The sequence below is a fragment of the Pongo abelii genome, chromosome 2 (assembly GCF_028885655.2).
Source record: "Pongo abelii isolate AG06213 chromosome 2, NHGRI_mPonAbe1-v2.0_pri, whole genome shotgun sequence".
In the NCBI taxonomy this organism is placed as follows: Eukaryota; Metazoa; Chordata; class Mammalia; order Primates; family Hominidae; genus Pongo; species Pongo abelii.
In genome coordinates this window covers 68,483,040-68,506,455 of record NC_085928.1, presented here as the reverse complement: position 1 = coordinate 68,506,455, position 23,416 = coordinate 68,483,040, and the positions used below count along the sequence as shown (strand labels likewise).

Sequence of the window (23,416 nt, the reverse complement as noted above, 5' to 3'; positions counted from 1 at the left end):
ACCATGCCCGGCTAATTTGTTTTTATTTTTTATTTTTAGTAGAGACGGGGTTTCACCGTGTTAGCCAGGATGGTCTCGATCTCCTGACTTCGTGATCCGCCCACTCGGCCTCCCAAGGTGCTGGGATTACAGGCGTGAGCCACCGCACCCGGCCCCTTACCTTGTTTTTTGATTATTGCCAATCTAACGAGTGGAAAATTATAATTTTATATGTACTTTTAAATTTAATTTAATTAATTAATTATTTTTTTTAGAGATGGAGTCTGTCGCCCAGGCTGGAGTGCGGTGGCGCAATCTCCGCTCACTGCAAGCTCCGCCTCCCGGGTTCACACCATTCTCCTGCCTCAGCCTCCCGAGTAGCTGGTACTACAGGCGCCCGCCACCACGCCTGGCTAATTTTTGTATTTTTAGTAGAGGCGGGGTTTCACCGTATTAGCCAGGATGGTCTCGATCTCCTGACCTCGTGATCTGCCTGCCTTGGCCTCCCAAAGTGCTGGGATTACAGGTGTGAGCCACCACACCTGGCCTTATATGTACTTTTTTAACGTCTGAGGTGGAGCCATCTTTATGTTTAAGAGTGTTTCATAATTTGTTTTTGTTCATTGCTTCGTTTGCCTTTTTTTTTTTTCTTTTTCCCTGAGACAGGGGTCTCACTTTGTCTCCCTGGCTGGAGTGCAGTGGCAGTAATCTTGGCTCACTGGACCCTCGACTTCCCAGGCTCAAGGGATCCTCCCACCTCAGCCTCCTGAGTAGCTGGGACTACAGGCGCCCACCACCACACCAGGCTAATTTTTGTGTTTCACTAGAGACAGGATTTCACCATGTTGCCCACGCTGGTCTCGAACTCTTGGCCTCAAGAGATCCACCCGCCTCAGCCTCCCAAAGTGCTGGGATTACAGATGCGTGCCACTGGACCTGGCCTCCTTTGCCAGTCTTAATACTAAGTTATTTTATTATTTTGGGAGAATTGCTACATCGAATATCAGCCCTTTGTCATATGTTTGGAGTATTTTTCTAAATTTGTACCTTGTCTTTTCTTTTTTTTTCTTTTTTGAGACAGGGTCTTGCTCTGTCCTCCAGGCTGGAGTGCAGTGGCGGGATCACAGCTCACTGCAGCCTCGACCTCCCGGCCTCAAGTGATCCTCCTACCTCAGCCTGAGTAGCTGGCACCACGCCCAGCTAATTTTATTTTTTGTAGAGATGGGGGTCGCACCATGTTGGCTAGGCTGGTCTCGAACTCCCGAGCTCAAGCCATCCTCCCGCCTCGGTCTTCCAAAGTGCTGAGATTGCAGTCATGAGCCACCGCGCCCAGCCGTCTTTAATATTTTTCACCAGGCGGATAGTCCACATTTTTGTGTAGTCTTTTTTTTTTTTTTTTTGGTGGCTTCTAATTCTAATTCTTCCCCTTTCTGGGTGTGTACTTAGTCTCTCTGAGCCACAGTTTTCTGCTTTATAAAGTGGGGTGATAATGCTCAGCACACGGTTTGCTTTGGCTCGATGAGAAATCCAGGTCTGAAAGCTTCAGGCACAGGGGCCGGCACTGAGGGGAACAGAGTTAAGCGAGTGGCGTCAGCGGACACCGCCTGCCTGCACATCTGGCTGGCCTCCGCTTCCCGCCGTTCAAGCCCACGTGAGTGGCTCCGCCCCATCTGGCTTCTGACCAATGGACGAGCTTCCTAAGGCGTACCGTCCCGACTCCAAGCGGCTTGGCTTTGAGGCGGGCTCCGTCTTGCTCGGAGTCCCGCCCCTTGCCGGGTCGAGCAATGGGCGCCTTCCATTTGGCGCAGGCCCCGCCCCTGCCGTTCTCCGGCCTGCGGGCCGCAGGGCTGGTTCCGGAGGGCGGGCGCCACGGAGGCCGGAGTGGTCGCAGTTTGGGCGGAGGCCAGGCCAGGCGGGGCTGTAGGGCTGGGGCAGGCGGCGGGCTGCCCAGCGGGACAGCGGCGGCAGCCGGCGGGGGGCGTCCTGAGTTGGCGGTCGGGGGAGCTGCCAGCTCCCGAGGGGCCGCTCGGGCCCCTTCCGGCCCGGATCTGGTCGGGCCGCAGGTGCGGGGCGTGCTTCGGCGCCCGGGTCTGGCCCTGGCCTACGGGCTAAGCGCCGGGCCGCAGGGCTGCGGGTCCGGCAGCCATGTGTGGATCTTGAAGCGCCATGTGGTTTTCTGAAGCGCTTTGACAGTTCTGAAGGGCTTTATATTGCAAACTGATCAAAGCGCTTTGTAGCCCCGGAAGCGCTTAGGCATCTCCGAAGTAGCGCTGGGCAAAGTGAAGGCTTCCTGATCTCAGAAGCACGTTGTGGGCTTGGAAACCAACGGCAGCCTTTAGTAAATTTTGGATCGCTTTGACTTCTCCGACACGGTTTGGCATCTCTGAAACCTTGAGAACTGTGATGGGCAGTGGAAAGAAGAGGGAAAGGTCAGTGAGGCTAGCCCCTGGCTCTGCCCTTATGTCTTGCCCTCCTCCTGGGCCCGGGGTGGCGGGAATCTGAGGTGGGGCCGCCAGGAAGGGTGGTGTTGGAATCCAGGCCCCCTGTACCTTGCAGGTGCCCATGGCGTCCGAGCGGGGCAAGGTCAAGCACAACTGGAGCAGCACGTCGGAAGGGTGTCCCCGCAAGCGCAGCTGCCTCCGGGAGCCCTGTGATGTGGCCCCCTCCAGCCGGCCAGCTCAGAGGTCTGCGTCGCGTTCTGGAGGGCCCAGCAGCCCCAAGCGCCTGAAAGCCCAGAAGGAGGACGATGTGGCTTGCTCGCAGAGGTTATCCTGGGGCTCATCCCGCCGCAGAAATAACTCCTCCTCCTCCTCCCCCCATTTCTTGGGCCCTGGTGTGGGCGGGGCCGCCTCCAAAGGCTGCCTGATTCGGAACACTCGGGGGTTCCTGTCTTCAGGGGGATCCCCTCTGCGTCCTGCCAACGCCTCTTTGGAAGAAATGGCTTCTCTAGAGGAGGAAGCCTGCAGCCTTAAGGTAGGTGGCTGCCACGCTTTGCAATCGGTGAAGCCCCTTCCACATGTCTTGAGAGGTTGGGGATGGGAATTTTGGTGGAAGGAGACTATAAAACATTACATCCTTGAAGGTCTGGAGAGTCTTCTTAGAAGTCCGCTCCACCCAAACTCGAAGACCTAGCAGTCTTCTAGGCGCGTGGCCTGAAGTTAAGCAGAGAGGTAATTTTCAAACTCGGCAGCACTTTGGAACTACTTGCAAAGCTTTAAAATACTTGGGCCTGCCTTCTACACCAGAGAAACTGATTTATTGGGCTGAGGTGTGGTCTGGGCTTCCAGATTTTTCAGTGCTCCCCAGGTTATTGTAAACGTGCAACCCCGTTGGAGAATCACTGCAGTAGAAGGTGGATTATGTGCTCAAGAGAAGAATGTATTTATTTTAGTTGTCAGTTTAAAGAATTGTGTGCCCTTGTACTTTGAACCACTCTGAATCACAGAACCAAGAATTGTGGTTCTTGGTGTAGCTTTTCTCCAAAGTCATAGTTTCCAGCATGTTGGGGTTTTGCTTGGTGGTGCTAGTTTTTCTTTTTTTTGGAGGTTAAATTGTTAGTTCCCTAATGGAAACACGCAAGAGGGTTTCATAAGTACTTTGAGCAGACCAAGAAGTGCTTCACGGAGAAGATACATTTCGCTCATCTACTCAGTCAAGGCTTTGAACAAATATGTGTTGAGGGTTTAGTTTGTGCCAGGCAATGTTCTAGGTGTTTGGGATTCTTTACTAACAAAACAAATCACTTTCCCCTTAGAGTTTGCATCCTAGGTTTTGAAGCTCTGAGTCTTAAGAAGTGAGAAGTTCTGCCTGTGGAGGAGTGGAGAAACAGTCTTATTTGGGATGAGACGAGCTGCCTCTAGAGAAAATTACTTTACAAAAGCAATTAAAACAGGCCCTAAGGAATATGTGTTTGTTTTTAAGCCTAGCCTTGGTGGTTTCTTTTGTGTAGCTGAGAAAGGAGGCTGTATTTGACTTTGTGTTGGGGACTCGTAGGCTAAGTGCCCCTGGTTTTTTCAATGTGGACCTCACTGTCTGAACTCTTGTGTGGGCAGGTGGATTTTTTCTTTTTAAGTTCACAAATAACGGTGAGTTGAAAAGCCCTGTCTCTAGTGTAGGAATGCTGAATTTGTCTCAAATCAGGTAAGTATGGGACTTTGCTCATACAAGTTAATCTTGCCATTAATCCTTGATACAATTTCAGTAGACTTGGGTACAGCATAAAATAATGCCAGGTGATTAAATTTAGCTTCACCGACAATTTATAGATAGAGTGAAACCTGGTACCGGGATAGGCAGGAAATTTATTTTACATAGTCTTTCAGGTGTGCTGAATCCCTGGCTGTCCTAAAGACCTGGAACTCGGGTTTGAGGGTGTGGTCTCTAATCTGGGTGGGTCTAATTGTAGGATGGACCCACCTTTCTCTCATTAAGGCTAAAGGGGCCTTGTTTTGCAAGAACCCAATTTAATGGTTTCAGTATAAGCGCTTGAGGGTTATTGTGCGCCATGCACTGTTGGGTCTGGGAGTGATGAGCTTCTAGGGAGCAGTGTGGTGGGAGGGCTGGAGGGGCGGGTGGTCATATGACTGCCCACAATGTGGTATGATGGAGTAGTGAGCCCAGAATGGAGGCTGGAGAATGAGGTAGGGGGCGGATTGCCGCAAGGTTTTAGTAGCCAAGGGAATTTGGATTTTATCCTAAGGACAATGGATTTTATTCTAAGGGACAATTCCCTTAGAATTGTATTTTTTTTTTGAGACAGATTCTTACTGTCACCCAAGATAGACTGCAGTGGCACGATCTCTGCTCACTGCAACCTCCACCTTCCGGGTTCAATTCTCCTGCCTCAGCCTCCCAAGTAGCTAGGACTCCCAAGTAGCGCTACCATGCCCAGCTAATCTTTGTATTTTTAGTGGAGATGGGGTTTCGCCTTGTTGGCCAGGCTGTTCTCTAACTCCTGACCGCAAGTGATCTGCCTGTCTCAGCCTCCCAAAGTGCTGGGATTACAGGTGTGAGCCACCATGCCCGGCCAATTGTATTCTTTTTTTAAAAAAAAATTTTATTTTTTTGAAACGATTTCCCAGGCTGGAGTGCAGTGGCACAATCATGGCTCACTGTAGCCTTAAACTCCTGGGGTCAAGCAATCTTCTTAAATAGGTGAGAATATGGGCATGTGCCACCACACCCTGCAGATTAAAAATTTTTTTTTTTGGGCTGGGTGCGGTGGCTCACGCCTGTAATCCCAGCACTTTGGGAGGCCGAGGTGGGCAGATTACGAGGTCAGGAGATTGAGACCACCCTGGCTAACACGGTGAAACCCTTTCTCTACTAAAAATACGAAAAGTTAGCCGGGTGTGGTGGCGGGCGCCTGTAGTCCCAGCCACTCGGGAGGCTGAGGCAGGAGAATGGCATGAACCCGGGAGGCAGAGCTTGCAGTGAACCGAGATCAAGCCACTGCACTCCAGCCTGGGTGACAGAGTGAGACTCAGTCTCAAAAAAAAAAAAAAAAAAAAAAATTTTTTTTGTAGAGATGAAGATCTCACTATGTCTCCCAGGCTGGTCTCAAACTCCTGGGCTCAAGCTGTCCTCTTGCCTTGTCCTCCCAAAGTGCTGGGATTAGAGGCATGAGCCACTGTGCCAGCTGGATTGTCTTCTAAGCATTTAGAGAATTTATACAGGGCTCTACACAGAAAAGGAAATTGCATTGTAGAAAGATCACTTTTGTCGAGCGAGGATTTTTATATTACCCTGATTGTCCATCTCTAGGACTGCTGAGGTCTCTTCCTGGAGTATATGTTTGTCAGTTTAAAAACCAAGTGTACGGTACTTGACTCATCTTGATGAATTACAAAACATCTCTTACCTTCCACCTTCATCTGTACCTCTTCCTCCCTTGCTCTGCAGTCATCTGTGAACTTATCTGTCCTGGTCCTAAGTCCTTTAGCAAGCACAGCCGAGGGGTACTCACAAAAATGGCATGTTCATCCTCAGGTACTTCTAGAGTCCTCTCACCACTCTCCTGTGTCTGCTCTGTAAACTTTTTTTTTTTTCTTTGAGACAGGGTCTTACTCTGTCACCCAGGTTGGAGTGCACTGGCATGATCATAGCTCACTGCATGTCAACCTCCTGGGCTCAAGCGATCCTCCTGCCTCAGCCTGTAGGTGGAACTACAGGCGTGTGCCAACCTGCCTGGCTAATTTTTTTTTGAGACAGAGTCTTGCTCTGTCACCCAGGCTGGAGTGCAATGGTGCAATCTCGGCTCACTGCAGTGCTGCAATCTCGGCTCACTGCAAGCTCCGCCTCCCGGGTTCACGCCATTCTCCTGCCTCAACCTCCCCAGCAGCTGGGACTACAGGTGCACGCCGCCATGCCCGGCTAATTTTTTTGTATTTTTAGTAGAGACGGGGTTTCACCATGTTAGCCAGGATGGTCTCGATCTCCTGACCTTGTGATCCGCCTGCCTAGGCCTCCCAAAGTGCTGGGATTACAGGCGTGAGCCACCGTGCCTGGCCTGCCTGGCTAATTTTTTATGTTTTGTAAAGTCTCCCTATGTTGACCAGGTTGGTCTCAATCTCCTGGGGTCAGGCAATCTTCCCACCTTGGCCTCCCAAAGTGCTGGGATTACAGGCATGAGCTACTGTGCCTGGCCTTGCTCTGTAAACTTTGAGGGTTACACAGTTGACTTTGTTCCCTTCTCCCACCAGCCTTTAACACGTCTTTCTCTGTGCCAGGTCACAGAATATTCTGAGGGGAAGGTGTTAGACTGGTCATTTTAGAATCGGTAGAGGTCCCTGCTGGCTGACCTCGCATCGTTCTCTTCTTACCTCCAGGACAGTTGGAGATGTTTTATGTTAGCTGATGATCTTCATTTACGCTTCACAGAGGAGATTAACTGTGTGACGAGCACCTTCATGTAGTAAAGATTATTTTTACTATGACATCTAAATGTCTACATTCAATTTAGAGTAGGAAGAGTGGAAGGGAAAATTTGAGCATGTATGATAAGGCTTGATCAACTATGATTCTTGATGTTTGATCTATAGACTGTCACATAATCCCGAAAGTGTCGTGAAGTAGGTGGTATTATCTCTACATATCCGTTAGTAAATATCTTCATATCAAGTAACAAATATTTAAGCACCTACTCTGTGTAGGCACTGGGCAGATGAGATTCAGAAAGGTTAAATAAGCTGACCAAGGCCATGCAGCTGGTAAGTGGCCAAGCTGTGGGGTAATATCAGATCAGTCCAACTTCAAAGCCAGTGTTCTTTGCACTACTGCCTCTGGGAGCACCTGCTCTGTCCCAGCCTGGCATCAGATGTAGGGGTGGCAAGACGAAGTTGCCAAGGTCCCTCCCTTGAGGAACTCTCTGCAGGGTGAGTTAGCTCAGGCACAGTAAAGCACTGGGTATCGAGGCTCTCGAGTGATAGAGCTTTTGCACATCCGCTTTCCTGCATCTCCACTTGGTACATGTCTAGTGCTCACGTGGAACACCAGGCTTGGGGCTGTTGGTGCCAAGGACAATCAGGCCATGCTTCACAGACTGAAGTCACTCACCACAGGGCAGTGAGTGGAGTGCTGTAACAGGGATGGGTTTGGAGTACCCAAGGGTCAGGGGAATGAGCAACTGACCATCAGGAAGGTCCTCACAGAAGAGGTGACACCTGAGACCTGAGTCTTACTGATGGACAAGGAGGAGGACAGGACATTTCGGGCAGAGGGAGCAATACGTGCCCAAAATGTCAGGAAATGCTGCTTGTCTGGAGTGCTTGGGGCACTGCTGGCCCTCCCTTCTCTCATCCATGCTCTTCTGCATTCCCTGGACACTTGGGTGTTTGGAGGAAGGCAGGAGATGAGGCTAGACAAGAAGGCTGGGGCCAGTCTGTGAAGGGTTCCTGATGAGCTCAGGAGTGGGGATTATTCTGTAGGCAAATGTGGAGCCCTGGAAGGGTTCTAAGCCAAGGCTGAAGTGGTGGGGTTTGCGTTTTAGAGCTCCTCTGGCACGCTGCAGAGAAAGGGTAGGAGGGAGAAGACAGGGAGCTGGTGAGGAGCTGTTGAAATCCTTCAGGCTACTGGTAATAGGGCTGGAGCAACATCTCCACTTATCTTTCCTTCTTTCCTGTGGAGATGCACAGTTCACCAAGCAGTGCTTCCAGGAAGAACAAACTCTCTCCTTTATGAAGTCAGGTGGTTTGTCTCTTACCTTCTGCCCATGGTCTACCTACTTCTTACCTTTAGAGCCAGCTATCACCTGCTGAAACTCATCCTCGGTGACATTGATCCATCTTAGGTCCTCTGGCCTAGGAGAGTGTTTCTCACTTTCTCTCTCTTTTTCCCCCTTCCCCCTTCCCCCTTCCTCCTTCCCACTTCCCACTCCCCCTCCCCGTCCCCCTCCCTCCTTTCCTGTCTGTCACCCAGGCTGAAGTGCAGTGGTGCAGTTGGCTCACTGCATCCTTGACCTCCCGGCTCAGGTGATCTTCCTTCCTTAGCCTCCCAAGTAGCTGGGACTACAGGCATGCACCACCATGCCCAGCTAATTTTTCTGTATTTTTTGTAGAGATGGGTTTTTTTGCCATGTTGCCTAGGCTGGTGTTGAGCTTGTGGGCTCAAGCGATCTGCCTGCCTCAGCCTCCCAAAGTTCTGAGATTATAGGTAGGAGCCACCATGCCCAGCCAACAGTGTTTCTCACTTTCATATTTCATTACTCCTTTCCCTTGGCTTCCAGGATGTTAGGGAGAACTTGAGTTTGAATCCCGGTTCTGCCACTTACAAGCCATGTAGCAGTTTCACTTTCTGTAAAGAAGGATGACGGCTGTAGCACTTGTGTAAATTGTAAATCTGTATGAAAACATAAGTTATATTATTATACTCCTAATTTTTTTTTCTCCCCCAACTCCAGTCTTGGTCTTCACAACCAGAGATGGCAAAACTGCTGGTCTGTGGACTGGATGTAGCCTGCTAGGTCCTTACAGTATTTATATTTTGGGACAATTCACATTAAGAATTTATGACTCCAGGCTGGGTGCGGTGGCTCATGCCTGTAATCCCAGCACTTTGGGAGGCTCAGGTGGGCGGATCACTTGAGGCTGGGAGTTCAAAACCAGCTTGGCCAACATGGAGAAACCTCGTCTCTACCAAAAATACAAAATTTAGCTGGGCGTGGTGGCACATGCCTGTAATCCGAACTACTCAGGAGGCTGAGGCAGGAGAATCGCTCGAACCTGAGAGGCGGAGGTTGTAAGTGAGCCGAGATGGCGCCACTGCACTCCAGCCTGGGCGACAGAGTGACACTGTCTCAAAAAATAGAATTTATGACTCCAGTCTAAGTCCCTAACCTTGAACTGAAGAATTGAATGATGTCGCCTCCCCACTTTATGTCCCCTTTTCTTATTTTGTTTTTCTCCTTGGCACTTACCACTCTCTAACATACGTAGTTCACTTGTCTTACCTTTCTCCTGGTTTTCCCTTCCCTTACCAGCTAGAATGTGAGTTCCAGGAGGCAGACGTTCTTGTGTGTTATTATTATTATTTTTTTGAGACAGCAAGCATCTCCAAAAGGTTGGAGCATCTCCACAGGCTGGAGTGCAGTGGCACAATCTCGGCTTACTGTGACCTTGACCTTCCAGACTCAAGCAATCCTTCTGTCTCAGCTCCTGGAGTAGCTGGGACTACAGGCGTGGGTCACCGCACCCAGCTAAGTTTTGTATTTTTCTTGTACAGATGGGGTCTTGCTATGTTGCCCAGGCTGGTCTTGAACTCCTAGGCTCAAATGATCCTCCTGCCTTGGCCTCCCAAAGTGCTGGAATTGCAGGCATGAGCCACCATACCCAGCCTTTTTTTTTTTTTTTTTAATTGAACGCTAAACCCACAGGTCCAGAACCGTGCCTGCTGGCACAGAGTAAGTGCTTAGGAAGTGCTTGCTTAATGGTTGAAAAATGCACTAGATTCAATATTTCTGGTTTTACTTGAAAAAAAAACAGAATCTCTAACTCTGATTCTCTACTCCCAAATGGCACCAGTTAGAGGTGAGGAGCAGCTGCCCATCTGAGGGTGCAGATACTCTTCAGTTTGCTGCAGATCTCACCCTCTGTGTTGTATACCTGCCTTCAGCAGGAGCAGAGGGCAGAGGTGGAGAAGCAGTCAAAGTGGAGATGGGGCCTTAACAGACAGGTGGGAACACAAAATGGGATGGAGGCAAGGACATCGCAAGCAGAGGAGATAAGATGTGCTAGCAAACGTGTAAGAGGGTGTGATGGGCCAAGGGTGGCAGGTGGTTGGTGGCAGGCAGAAGAGGGCACTAGAGAAGTGGGCTGGGAAGTTGGGGCTGTGTCTCACAGGGCAGGCCCTGGGAGTCATCAAATTTATTATTAGTATTAGAGGCCAGGCACGGTGGCTCATGCCTGTAATCCCAGCACTTTGGGAGGCCAAGGCGGGCAGATCACTTGAGGTTAGGCCAACATGGTGAAACCCCAACTCTACTAAAAATACCAAAAAAATTAGCCAGGTATGGTGGCAGATGCCTGTAATCCCAGCTACTTGGGAGGGAGGCTAAAGCACAACAATCGCTTGAACCTCAGAGGCGGAGGTTGCAGTGAGCCGAGGTTGCACCACGCACTCCAGCCTGGGCAACAGAGTGAGGTTTCACCTCAAAAAAAAAAAAAAAAAAATATATATATATATATACACACGAATTCCTTAAATATAAAAAGATATAAAGAAAACAGGCTGGGCACGGTGGCTCACACCTGTAATCCCAGCACTTTGGGAGGCTGAGGCGGGTGGATCACCTGAGGTCAGGAGTTCAAGACCAGCCTGGCCAACATGGTGAAACCCCGTCTCTACTAAAAATACAAAAATTAGCCAGGTGTGATTGCACATTCCTGTAATCCCAGGTACTTGGGAGGCTGAGGCAGGAGAATCTGTTAAAACTAGGGGACGGAGGTTGCAGTGAGCTGAGATCGCACCACTGTCTCAAAAAAAAAAAAAAAAGACAAAAATGACCCGTAACCTCCTTTAACAAATAATCTCTGTAGACACATGTTAGAAAATTCAGAAAGTAAGAAAATTTAGTAAGTCCAGAGAGGTTCAAAATGATAGCAAACACCACCTTTCCTATTCATCTTCGTGAAGTTAGCAGCTGCCAACAGTTTGAGTACTTTCAGGAAAATGGATGTCTGTATTAACAAGTATAGATTTCTAAAGGTTTATGATTCTTTTTTTTTCTTTTTGGAGACGGAGTCTTACTCTGTCGCCCAGGCTGGAGTGCAGTGGCACGATCTCGGCTCACTGCAAGCTCCGCCTCCCGGGTTCACGACATTCTCCTGCCTCAGCCTCCTGAGTAGCTGGGACTACAGGCGCCCGCCACCACGCACGGCTAATTTTTTGTATTTTCAGTAGAGACGGTGTTTCACCGTGTTAGCCAGGATGGTCTCGATCGGCCCGCCTCGGCCTCCCAAAGTGCTGGGATTACAGACGTTAGCCACCGCGCCCGGCTAGGTTTATGATTCTTTTAAGTTTTATTTTCCTTTGGCCTTTGATTCAGGATAATGATTAAAAAAAAATATGATGTGCTCTTCGGAAAAAAAATTTCAGATGATACACGAAGCTTATAATATAAGCGTCTAAGCCTTTTTGTTTGTTTGTTTGTTTGAGACAGAGTCTCATTCTGTCACCCAGGCTGGAGTGCAGTGGCGTGATCTTGGCTTACTGCAACCTCCGCCTCCTGGGTTCAAGTGATTCTCCTGCCTCAGCCTCTCGAGTAGCTGGGAGTATAGGCATGTGCCACCACGCCTGGCTAATTTTTGTAATTTTTTTAAAATTTTGCTTTTTTTTTTTCTTTTTGAGACGGAGTTTTGCTCTTGTTGCCCGGGCTGGAGGGCAGTGGCATGATCTTGCCTCACTGCAACCTCTGCCTTCTGATTTCAAGTGATTCTTTGCCTCAGCCTCCTGAGTAGGTGGGATTACAGGTGCCCGCCACCCCGCCTGGCTAATTTTTGTATTTTTAGTAGAGACAGGGTTTTGCCATGTTGGCCAGGCTGGTCTCGAACTCCTGATGTTAGGTGATCCACTTGCCTTGGCCTCCCAAAGTGCTGGGATTATAGGTGTGAGCCACTGCTCCCAGCCGAGCCTAAGTCTCTTTCTACTTCCCTGCATTCCCCAAAGAGATCCATTATAAACAGTTTAGCTTTTTAGACTTGTTTGCAAATATATACATATAAAGCAGTTTTGCCTTTTTTTTTTTTTTTTTTTTTGAGATAGGGTCTCTGTTGCCCAGGCTGGAGTGCAGTAGTGCCGTCATGGCTCACTGAAACCTCTGCCTCCCAGGTTCAAGTGATTTTTGTGCCTTAGCCTCCCATGTAGCTGGGATCACAGGCATGTGCCACCATGGCCCAGCTAATTTTTATAATTTTTAGTAGAGACAGAGTTTTGTCACCTTGCCCAAGCTGGTCTTGAACTCCTGAGCCTAAGTGATCTTCCTGCCTCGGCCTCCCAAAGTGTTGGGATTACAGGCATGAGCCACCACCGCGCCCCGCGTGTTTTTATAGAGATGGAGTTTCCCCATGTTGGCCAGGCTTGTCTCGACCACCTGGGTTCAAGCAGTCCACCTGCCTCAGCTTCCCAAAGTGCTGGATTACAGGCATGAGCCACTGTGCCTGGTCTGTATTTACTTTTGAGAGGAATTTAATAGAAATGACTTAGGAGTGCAAATGGGATAATGATTTACTGCTTATGGAATGGCCTTAGGAGGACATTTGTGGAGTGTTCTTACACCTGGCAGGGATTAGACTGGATTAGAATTTCACATCAAAATAGTCTGGCAAACAAAAAGTCTAGCTTCTTCTGTGTGGAGTCCTGGAGTGACTGGGTGCAAGAGGGGGCTGAGGCTTCACTTCCATCTTGGAGGAGGTTTGTTGTTGGGAGCAGTCTATCTTGATTGACCCTGGTGCAGTCACTGAGAAACTGAGGTATTTTCCAAAACGAAGTTGATTATTTGAGGGGAAGTGTTTGCAGATAACTTTCAGGAGGCTTTGGGTATGGTGGGAAAAACACTGCACTCAGGACTAGGGGATTGGAGTTCCTGGGGCTAGCCCTTCCCCTCACTGGGTCCTCAGGTTTCCTTTACCCTTAGATATGGGATTGGGCTAGCTGGTTTCTAGGGCCCTTTCCAGTGGGAAGAGCTTGAGCTGCTGTTTTGCCTGAAGTGTAGTCCTTGCCTTCCAGGATCTTGCAGTCTGGTTTAATGAGAGTGTTCATTTCAGCTCCTCCCCTCCCGCTGCAGTGAGAGGATATATATCATCTGCTGAGCATGAGAAGGTGAATGCTAAGAAATGGCAGCAATCAGCCCCTCTTATAGTGCCATTTCACCACCTGGAGAGAACCTTTGCCTTAGCCACAGTCACTTTCCCTTTGACTGGTAGAACCACCACTGATTTATAATTTGCCAAATGCTTCATGTACGAAAGTGCCCTTGGAACAGCCCTTTCAATTCTGTTTTTTTTTTTTTTCCAGGTTGATTCCAAAGATAGTTCTCATAACTCCACAAACTCTGAATTTGCAGCTGAAGCTGAGGGTCAGAATGATACAATTGAGGAACCTAACAAGGTCCAGAAAAGGAAGAGGGATAGACTTCGAGACCAGGGCTCCACAATGATCTACCTGAAGGCTATCCAGGGCATTCTGGGGAAATCGATGCCAAAAAGGAAGGGAGAGGCTGCCACTCGGGCAAAACCAAGCACAGCAGAGCGTCCCAGCCGTGGAGCAGGACCAGCCAGGAGTGAAGGACCAGCCAAGACTGCAGAAGGAGCAGCCAGGAGTGTCACAGTCACCGCTGCTCAGAAGGAGAAAGACTCAACCCCAGAGATCAGTGTGGAGGAGGAGAAGACAGTGCCAGAGAGGAGCAGCTTCTACGACAGGAGAGTAGTTATAGACCCTCAGGAGAAACCCAGTGAGGAGCCCCTTGGGGACCGAAGGACCATCATTGACAAATGCTCTCCACCCCTAGAGTTCTTGGATGACTCTGACTCTCATTTAGAAATCCAAAAGGTGAGTAAAGCTTGCATCAGGTATCTGACTTTTTAGTTCTCTTGATGAAATGTGTTCCATCTTTCTAGTTTGATCCTAAGTGTTATTAATTAAAAACAGTACTTTACTTAACCAGGCCTCCAGGAAACAAATTGATGGTTTTCTTCTAACATACTTTTCAGATTTTCAGTTATTAATAAACTTAAACTAAGTGCTTTTTTTTTTTTTTAAAGGATTTATACGTTAGGATATGGGTTTAGCTGCTGTGTAAAAGGCCAAAATAACAGTGGCTTAAACAGAATATAAGTTTGGCTTAAGAAGGTTGGCTCCATCATGTCAGAGATACTGGTACCTTTTGTCTTGATTCTCTATCACCCCTCAACACAGTGTCCCTCTCTTGGTGTGAAATGGGTACTCTATAGGACTCAGGGTTTGTTATGTGGGCATTCTGGCCAGTGGGAAGGGGAGAAGAGGAAAGTGTATTCCTTCCCTGTTAAGAGCTTGGTTCAAGAGTTGCACATGTTGTATCTGCTATTGACAAGAGCAGGGCAACCCGGCTGACACCTGGCTGCAAGGGAGTCTGGAAAATCAGCCTTTATCTAGGCAGACTTGTACCTGGATAACCAGAGAAGAAGGGAAGGGTGTCATTGGAGGGAAACTAGTGATTTTTAACATAGCTTGTAGTTGAGGGGAAGCATTCCTCCATATTTTTTTTGTTGTTTTTGAGACAGAGTCTTGCTCTGTTGCCCAGACTGGAGTGTGATGGTGCGATCTTGGCTCACTGCAACCTCCACCTCCTGGATTCAAGCAATTCTCTTGCCTCAGCCTCCTGAGTAGCTGGGATTACAGGCGTGCGCCACCAAACCAGCTAATTTTTGTATTTTTAGTAGATATGGGGTTTCTCCATGTTGGCCAGGCTGGTCTCGAACTCCTGACCTCGTGATCCACCCGCCTTGGCCTCCCAAAGTGCCGGGATTACAGGCATGAGCCACTGCACCAGGCTGCATTCCTCCATCTTACTCGTCTCCACCCATCCTTTACTACTGCTCCACAGGCAGCTTCTCTCGTCTTCAGCTCTTTCTTCTAGTACTTACCCCATGTTTCTAAATAATCTTTACTGTTGATCAGTTTTTCAGTTTTAGGTGTCTGAGGACTTCCTGCTTGAGAGATGAGAATTTAATTCTCTATACCTCCTTCAGAAGCACCCACACCCAGGGACACATTAGCTTCCTCTTTCTGCAGCCTCCCTGTGTGGCTTGAATACCTTTTGGGTTAAGTCTGTTTAAGATTTGTTACTGCCACGTTCACAGCTGAGTCGCCTTGTATACTCTGATCACATTTTCTTTCTTGTAAAACTTCATTTTCCTTAAAGTTCATCATTACTTTGTTTTTCCTTTGGTTTTCCCGGTACCTTTCACTAATTAATCCCCAAACTGCGAGAGCCGTAAAATCCTTCTCAATACTGTCAAAATAAGGAATCTGTTTCTTTTTTTCTCTCTTGGAGGTATACGTCCTCAGCCTTCTGTCGTCCTGCTCTCGTCTGGACTGCCTGCCCTCAGGCCAGCTGGCAGCTGTCTCTCTGGAGCCTCCTTCACATTTCTCCCGGATTGAGTCTTCTGCTACCTATACTCTGTGTCTTCTCATGTTCTTCTTCCTTCATTTACTCTCACATTTTGGTGGAATACTTTTTCTAGTAGCTTCTTGAGAAAGGGTACATGGAGAAACTTTTTTTGGAAAACATGTGTCTGAGATTGCCTTTATTTTACCTTTAACCTTGATTACAAGCTTGGTTGGTTTTGGAATTCCAGGTTGGAAATCGTTTTGTTTGGGATTTTGAAGGCATTGCTCCTTTTCTTCTGGGCTTTTTTTTTTTTTTTTTTTTTTTGAGGTGGAGTCTCGTTCTGTCTTGCCCAGGCTGGAGTGCACTGGTGTGATCTTGGCTTACTACAGCCTCCACCTCCCGGGTTCCAGTGATTCTCCTGTCTCAGCCTCCCAAGTAGCTGGGATTTCAGGCGCATACCACCACACCTGGCTAATTTTGTATTTTTGGTAGAGACAGAGTTTCATCATGTTTGCCAGGCTGGTCTCGAACTTCTGACCTGAGGTGATCCACCTGCCTAGGCTTCCCAAAGTACTGCGATTACAGGTGTAAGCCACTTCGCCTGGCCTCTTGGTTTTCTTGATGTCTGAAGCTATGCTGGTTCCTGAACCTTGGTATATGATTTTTTATTTTTTATTTTCTTTTGCTTTGAGATGGAGTCTCGCTCTGTCACCCAGGTTGGAGTCCAGTGGCGCGATCTCAGCTCACTGCAATCTTCGCCTCCCGGGTTCAAGCGATTCTCCTGCCTCAGCCTCGTGAGTAGCTGGGATTACAGGCGTGTGCCACCACACCCGGCTAATTTTTGTATTTTTAGTAGAGATGGAGTTTCACCATGTTGGTGAGGCTGGTCTCGAACTCCTGACCTCGTGATCCGCCCGTCTCAGCCTCCCAAAGTGCTGGGATTACAGGTGTGAGCCACTGTGCCCGACCTGTATTTTTTTTTTTTCCTCTGTGGAATCTTGTAGAATGTCTTTTGATCTCAGGGCTCTGAAATTTCATGGTGGTGGTGTCTACTTTGCTTAGCATGGGCCATTCCCTTTCAATTTAGAAACCCTTGTACTTTAGCTGTGGGAAAAGTTCGTGAATTACTGTACTTCGCTGATGTTTTCTTTCCATATTTTTCTTTCTCTCTCTAGCTTCTCTAGCTTCTTTCTCTTATTTGGATGTTGGATTTTTCAGAACTGGTCCTCTAATTTTATTGCCTTTCTCTCTTGTTTCTAGCCAATTTCTTGCTTTACTTCGTAGGATATTTCCTTTTCTTTATCTTCCAACCCAGCTGTTTATTTAGTTTTACTTTTCTGCTGTCATGCTTTTATTATCCAGGAGCTCTTCTGTTTTTTAATAACATCTCTGTTCTTGTTTCATCTTCTGTTATCTCTTTTAGGGAATTCATGGTAGTTTTTTGGCTTGGTTTTAGTTTTCTTTAAGTTGCTTCTTTCTGTTTCTTTTGATCTCTTCTGTGTTAGAGGCTGTCTTCACATATCTGGTAATCTTTGGTTGTCTGTTTATGATCAAGAATGGGAGGAGTAAAAAGCTATTTGGAAGCTCTGAGCGTAAAGACTTTGAGCTTTGCTTTGGGATGATCAGGAGAGCATAACCCTCTTCCCCTCGCCATGTCACTGCTTTTAGGAAAGCCTTGAGACTGACCACCTTGCCCAGAGGAGTGTTTTTCAGCCTGCTTAGGAGGAAAGGTGTCTGGGAGCTGGGTAGCGAAAGGGCGGCCTCAGCATTCACTACCCAGCATTCACTTAATCTTTCTCTTTTTGGTGCAGTACCAGTGCCCTCCACTGAGCTGACCAGGCCTTATTCTAGAGATCCTCTTGTTTTACTGTCTTCAAACAACTCACCTTCTCTGAGTATGAGGAGGGAATCTGGGATCTAACTCATTGGAAACCAGATTTCACCCTGTCCTCCTCATTTTAATGTTCTTCTGTAACTCCAGTTCCCAAGGTGCCTAGCACCGTGAGTGCCTGCCCTGTTCTAAGCTTTCCTGGTGCCTGGCTTGGGTCTCAGCCTTCTCTTGGTCTGCCAGTGAGGTGTTATTTGGCCATCTGCTTTCCAGCCTCCAATGCGTGATCGCTGTAGTCTCTTGTTCTTCCTGTTCTGGTGTTTTTGTTATTGTAGAGGGGTTTTATTTGTTTTTTGTTTGGTTTTTAGATTCTTTAGTTTTAGTGAGGTTTCAGGAAAGAGTAAAATAAGTCGAATTTGTTCAGTCCATCCTTAGCCTAGAAATGTTCTGGGAAAATTTCTTGATTATTTGATTTCTTGTCTGTTTCTTCTTTTTCTGGACCATCTATTTTGTGCTTGGTCTCTCGGATGGAAATTCCAATTTTCTTCCCAGTGAATCCTTTTTAAAAAATTTTTCTGGATGGTTTCTTCAACTTTCTTTTCTTTTTTTTTTTTTTGAGATGGAGTCTCATTCTGCCACCCAAGCTGGAGTGCAATGGCTTGGTCTCGGCTCACTGCAACCCCTGCCTCCCAGGTTCAAGCGATTCTCCCACCTCAGACCCCTGAATTGCTGGGACTATAGGCGCACGCCACCATGCCTGTCTAATTTTTGTATTTTCAGAAGGGATGGGGTTTCACTCTTTTGGCCAGGCTGGTCTTGAACTGCCGACCTCAGGTGATCCATCTGCCTCGGCCTCCCAAAGTGCTGGGATTACAGGCGTGAGCCACCGTGCCTGGCTCAAGTTTATCTTCTAATGTTTATGTTGATTTTTTTTTTGGGGGCCTTTTTTTTTTTTTTTTTTTCGTGTGTGTGTTTTTTATTTTTTGTATTGCTGCTAATTTTTTTTTTCTTTTTTGTCTTTTTGAGATGGAGTCTCACTCTGTGGCCCAGGCTGAAATACAGTGGTGTGATCTCAGCTCACTGCCACCTCCGCCTCCTGGGTTCAAGTGATTCTCCTGTTTCAGCCTCCTGAGCAGCTGAGATTACAGGCATGGACCACCATGCCTGGCTAATTTTTGTATTTTTAGCAGAGATAGGATTTCACCATGTTGGTCAGGCTGGTCTTGAACTTCTGACCTCAGGTGATCCACCTGCCTCGGCCTCCCAAAGTGCTGGGATTACAGGCATGAGCCACCACGCCCAGCTAGAACTTTTAAAAATTAAAAATTTTAGGCTGGGCGTGGGGCTCATGCCTGTAATCCCAGCACTTTGGGAGGCTGAGGCGAATGGATCATGAAGTCAGGAGATTGATACCATCCTGGCTAACACGGTGAAACCCCGTCTCTACTAAAAATACAAACAAATTAGCCAGGTGTGGCGGTGTGCGCCTGTAGTCCCAGTTGCTGGGGAGGCTGAGGCAGGAGAATGGCGTGAACCTCAGAGGTGGAGCTTGCAGTGAGCCGAGATCGTGCCACTGCACTCCAGCCTGGGCAACAGAGCAAGACTCTGTCTCCAAAAAAAAAAAAAAAAAAAAAAAGTTTTTGTCATCCAGGTTGGAGTGCAGTGGCATGGTCATAGCTCATTGCACCTTTATTTTTCTGTGGTCCCCTTGGTTTAACTTTTCCAGGCATCAACTTTTGTCTTTTGCTGGGTGGGGAAAGGGCAGGCCATCTGTACAGGGTGGGAGCAGGGGTCTGGAGATCTTGACAGACTTTCAGCTAATTCCTATTTTCATCTGCAACTTCACCCTCACTTTGGAGGTCTGGCACCTCCAATTCCTGAGTCTTTCTGCGGTCATGTAGTCTGATTCTGGGTTTTTCCTCACTGAAGGCTTAGGTTTTGGCCATCTGATCTCCTTGGCTGATAATCATTAACCCATCTGTTTTCTATGCTCTGTTATCTGTGAATAACATCCAATTCTTATTTAATTTGCTTTGCTGTTCATTTTGTGTGCTTTCCCCTTGTAGGTTTAGACCTTTTCGGATATATTTCTTGTAACTTTAGAAGGGTTTTTGGGTGGGAAGGACGAAAACGATATGCTACATATAAAATTGGAAATTCCCACATAAAGTAGGTTTGTAAGATATTTTCCTCCCAAATATGTAATGGGTGTGTTTTCTGTCTAATGTAGATCATCTTACTTGGTTGCCTCGAATTCCATTGTGTGGATGAATTTTTTAAAGTTATACCCAAACTTCTATTTATAAGACTGGACGATAATTAGGTTTTCTCTTACGTATCTATTTGGAGACAGCACAGGATGGTAGGTGAGCATGTGAGTGATGGGATCAAACCATTTGGGTTTAAATCCTGGCCCTGCCGCTCGAATTAGGATCTTGAGAAGGTCAGCCTCTTTGAACCCCAGTTTCTTCCTGTGTGCAAAATGGGCTAGCTCTTCAAACGTTACCACTTGTAAAAAGCTAATACAGGGTCAGATGCGTTTTTGGGTTTACAGCCTCTGTTGCAGCTATTCAGCTCTGCATGAAAATGGCTGTAGACAACATTCAAGTGAATGGGCCTGACTGTATTCCAATAAAACTTTATTTACACCAGCAGGCAGTGTGTTGTTTAGTGAGGTTTCAGGAAAGAGTAAAATAAGACGAATTTGTTCAGTCCATCCTTAGCTTAGAAATGTTCTTGTGGGCTACAGCATGCGGAACTCTGAATTAATACATGATTACTCTTTGCTCAGTGCCTAGTAGTAGGTGCTCAATAAATGTAACTTTAAATTTTACCATACAGGCTTAAACCTAAGGCAGTCTTTTTTTTTTTTTTAAATTTTTTGAGACAGAGTCTTGCTCTGTCACCCAGGTTGGAGTACAGTGGCTCACTGCAACTTCTGCCTCCCAGGTTCAAGTGATCTCATCTCTCAGCCTCCCGAGCAGCTGAGGTTACAGGTGTGCACAATCACATTTGGCTAGTTTTTTGTATTTTTAGTAGAGATGGGGTTTTGCCATGTTGCCCAGGCTGATCTAGAACTCCTCAGCTCAAGTGGTCTGCCTGCTTCGGCCTCCCAAAGTGCTGGGATTACAGGCGTAAGCCACCATGCCTGGCCGAGGCAGTCTTGAATATAGGCAGTCTCCTATTTCCCCCCGACAAAAAAAAGTCTAAAAACATTTTCTTGGCCAACTTGACTCTAGAAACCTTTCAAGGATTTAGATGACATGATTATTACGTCTGTTTATGGTATATGTTTCTGGTTACATGTGCATTTTTGGAACTGCTTTTTTCCTTACTTTGCCATTTTCCTATCCAGTCAGTGATTAAATTTCCCTGTTTGTTTGATGATTGTTTTGGTTCGTTTGAAAGAGGATCCAAATGAGAACTGTATGTGGCAATTTTTAAATGTGTCAAGTCTCTTTGTCTCTATAGATTCTTCCTTCTCCCCCTCCAAGATGTTGTAATTTATTTGTTGTAAAAAATGGGGTCGTATGTCTCGTTTTTGCTGATGAGAAGATAGCACTTTTTGAATCTGTGTATTGTTCTTGGAAATTTTATTCCAAGTTGCAAATAGTCATCATATCACATTGAGGCAGTCTGTTTCCATTTTTCCTCCAGGTGTGTTTTTGGGATTGCCATAATGTGACCACCTCCAATTATTTTGCAGACATGTTAACGATGTGTTACTGTATATGATAAACATTTTAACTTTCAGATGCACCTATACAAAAGTAGACTTGTAGTTCCAATATGTCTCACTAGAAAATTCAGCAGGGAAAAAAAAAACAAAACACAAAAGCCTTGTCAAGCTTAGGCAAGACTGCAATTTTTTATTGTCTGGATTGATGGAAATTTTCTGTTATAAGCAAGATAGTTTTTGAAGGATTGTTCTCCCTTATAGATAAGTTTTTAAAGGTTTTAGGGGAAATTGCAAACATTCAAAGTAAACAGAATAGTGTATTGAATCACCAGGTGCCCATCACCCAGCTTCAAGAGTTCAGATTAAATTTAAAATGTGCTACATTTAAGTTAGCTTGCATTTTAGAAAAGATTCTTGTTTGGATATTTCTGCCATTCAAGTAGTAGCTGTAAGAAGTCTAAGGCAGAAAGTATAAAATGGGAAATGGGTAATTCATTTAAGTGTTGGTTACTAATACTTGTTTCCTGTTAGAGTGTAGATAGGAGTATGAAATATTAGTACAGGCAACATAAACAGTTTTGTTCCATTTTAATCAGGTAAGTCAGCTAGAATGTTCTTTCATTGTGAATGTTTTATTTTATTATGTGAATTACATATACTCATAAAAATATTAAGAGAACCTTGTAAGGCCTCTTGTTCATCAAGCCTTCTGTCATTGGCAGGTATAGATGGCTGCTTTAAGAAGAAATGATGGCACTTACATTTTGTTTCCAGCATGAATTGATATTGATGTGCTTACTGTATTTCTCAAACCTGGTCTGCATCACAATTCCAGGGAGAATTAAATGCAGATTCCTTGGCCCTACCCTGGACCTACTGAATCACAATATCTCAGGGTGGAATGGGCCTTAAAAATCTGTTTTTAAAATGCTCCCCAGTTGATGGAGATGTGACGCTAAGTTCAGGCACCATTTATTCTAAAAATTAATTCAGCAGATATTCGTGAGCACTTAGTATCTGCCAGGCACTGTTCTAGGTGTTGGGGAGACATCAGTGGAAAAAAAATAAAAATTCCTGACCTCGTGGAGCTTACCTTCTCTAGTAGGACTAAGCCGATTTAATGCAAGAGATGGTTGTTTCAGTTACTATTACTAGTTAGTAGCTTAAAATAACTTTTCTTTTGCTCTCAGTACTGAGGGTCAGGAATTTGGAAAGGCCTTGACTGGGGCAGGTGTTTCTTGGGAGCCCCATGTAGTTCCTTTCAGATTTTGGCGAGGGCTGTCGTCATCTGAGAGTGTGACTGGGCTGGACATCTGAGATGCTCGCTTACATGGTGGACAGATACTGGCTGTCAGCCAGTAAGTCAGCCAGGCTGTAAACTGGCACACCTACATGTGGCCTCTCTAGCAGGATGTCATTTGGGTGGCCGGGCTTCTTACATGGTGCTTGGCTTGCTCCAGAGTGAACAAGTGGAGTGAACCAGATGGAAGCTACAAGGCCCTTCTGACTTGGCCTTGGAAGTTACACAGCTTCGCTTCTGTTGCATTCTTTTGGCTATAAGTAAGTCTCTAGGTAGGTCCAGATTAAGGGGAGGGGTCATAGACCCCACTCTCAATGGGGAGAAGGGTTAAATAATTTGGGGACACATTTAAAAACTGTCACAATGGCCAGGTGTGGTGGCTTATGCCTGTAATTTCAGCATTTTGGGAGGCCAAGGCAGGAGGATTGCTTGAGTCCAGGAGTTTGAGACCAGCCTGGGCAATATAGGGAGACCCCCTACCTACAAGAAATTAGCCAGATGTGGTGGTGCGTGCCTGTAGTCCCAGCTACTTGGATGGCTGTGGCAAGAGGATTACTTGAGCCCAGTAGTTCAAGGTTTCAGTGAGTCAAGATCTCACCACCGCATTCCAGCCTGGGCAACAGAGCAAGACCCTGTCCGAAAAAAAATACAACTGCCACAGCTGTTGTAGTTTTACATTTTGAATATATTGATGACAGTGTTAGGAAAAGCTGGGCACTGCTTTCCCCTAAAATCTCCAATCCGGAGTGTGTTCTAGAGAGCAGTTTTTCTCAAGAGAAAGGGATGCAGGTAGAGCATTGCCTTTAGGAGTAGCATGATGAGGCCATGGTCACAGGCCTATTCCCTGAACCCAATACAGCTGTTCACAGCAGTAACTTGGTTCAGTTCTGGACATTTCTGGAAATTGTAAGGAAACCAGATGACAGGGTGAGCTAATGAGCCAATGCAAAGCCATCACCATGGCCAGAAGAACAAGCCAGGGTTTATGTTCAGCTGATGACAGCCTGGGAGGCCATCTTCACATCGGAAGGCTAACCCACTGTTGTATGC

General features: G+C 46.8%; 1 protein-coding gene across 3 annotated transcripts in view; it reads left to right on the top strand.

Moving 5' to 3' along the window:
• The first annotated feature begins 1,799 nt into the window (after window positions 1-1,799).
• Window positions 1,800-23,416, top strand: part of TATDN2 (TatD DNase domain containing 2) — a 32,730-nt gene continuing 11,113 nt past the window's right edge. The window contains exons 1-3 of one of the 3 annotated variants that reach the window (XM_024243995.3): window positions 1,800-2,408; window positions 2,536-2,952; window positions 13,486-14,019. In XM_024243995.3, the coding sequence (XP_024099763.2) occupies window positions 2,542-2,952; window positions 13,486-14,019 (945 nt within the window). In that variant the 5' untranslated portion in view covers window positions 1,800-2,408; window positions 2,536-2,541. 3 annotated transcript variants of the gene reach the window in all.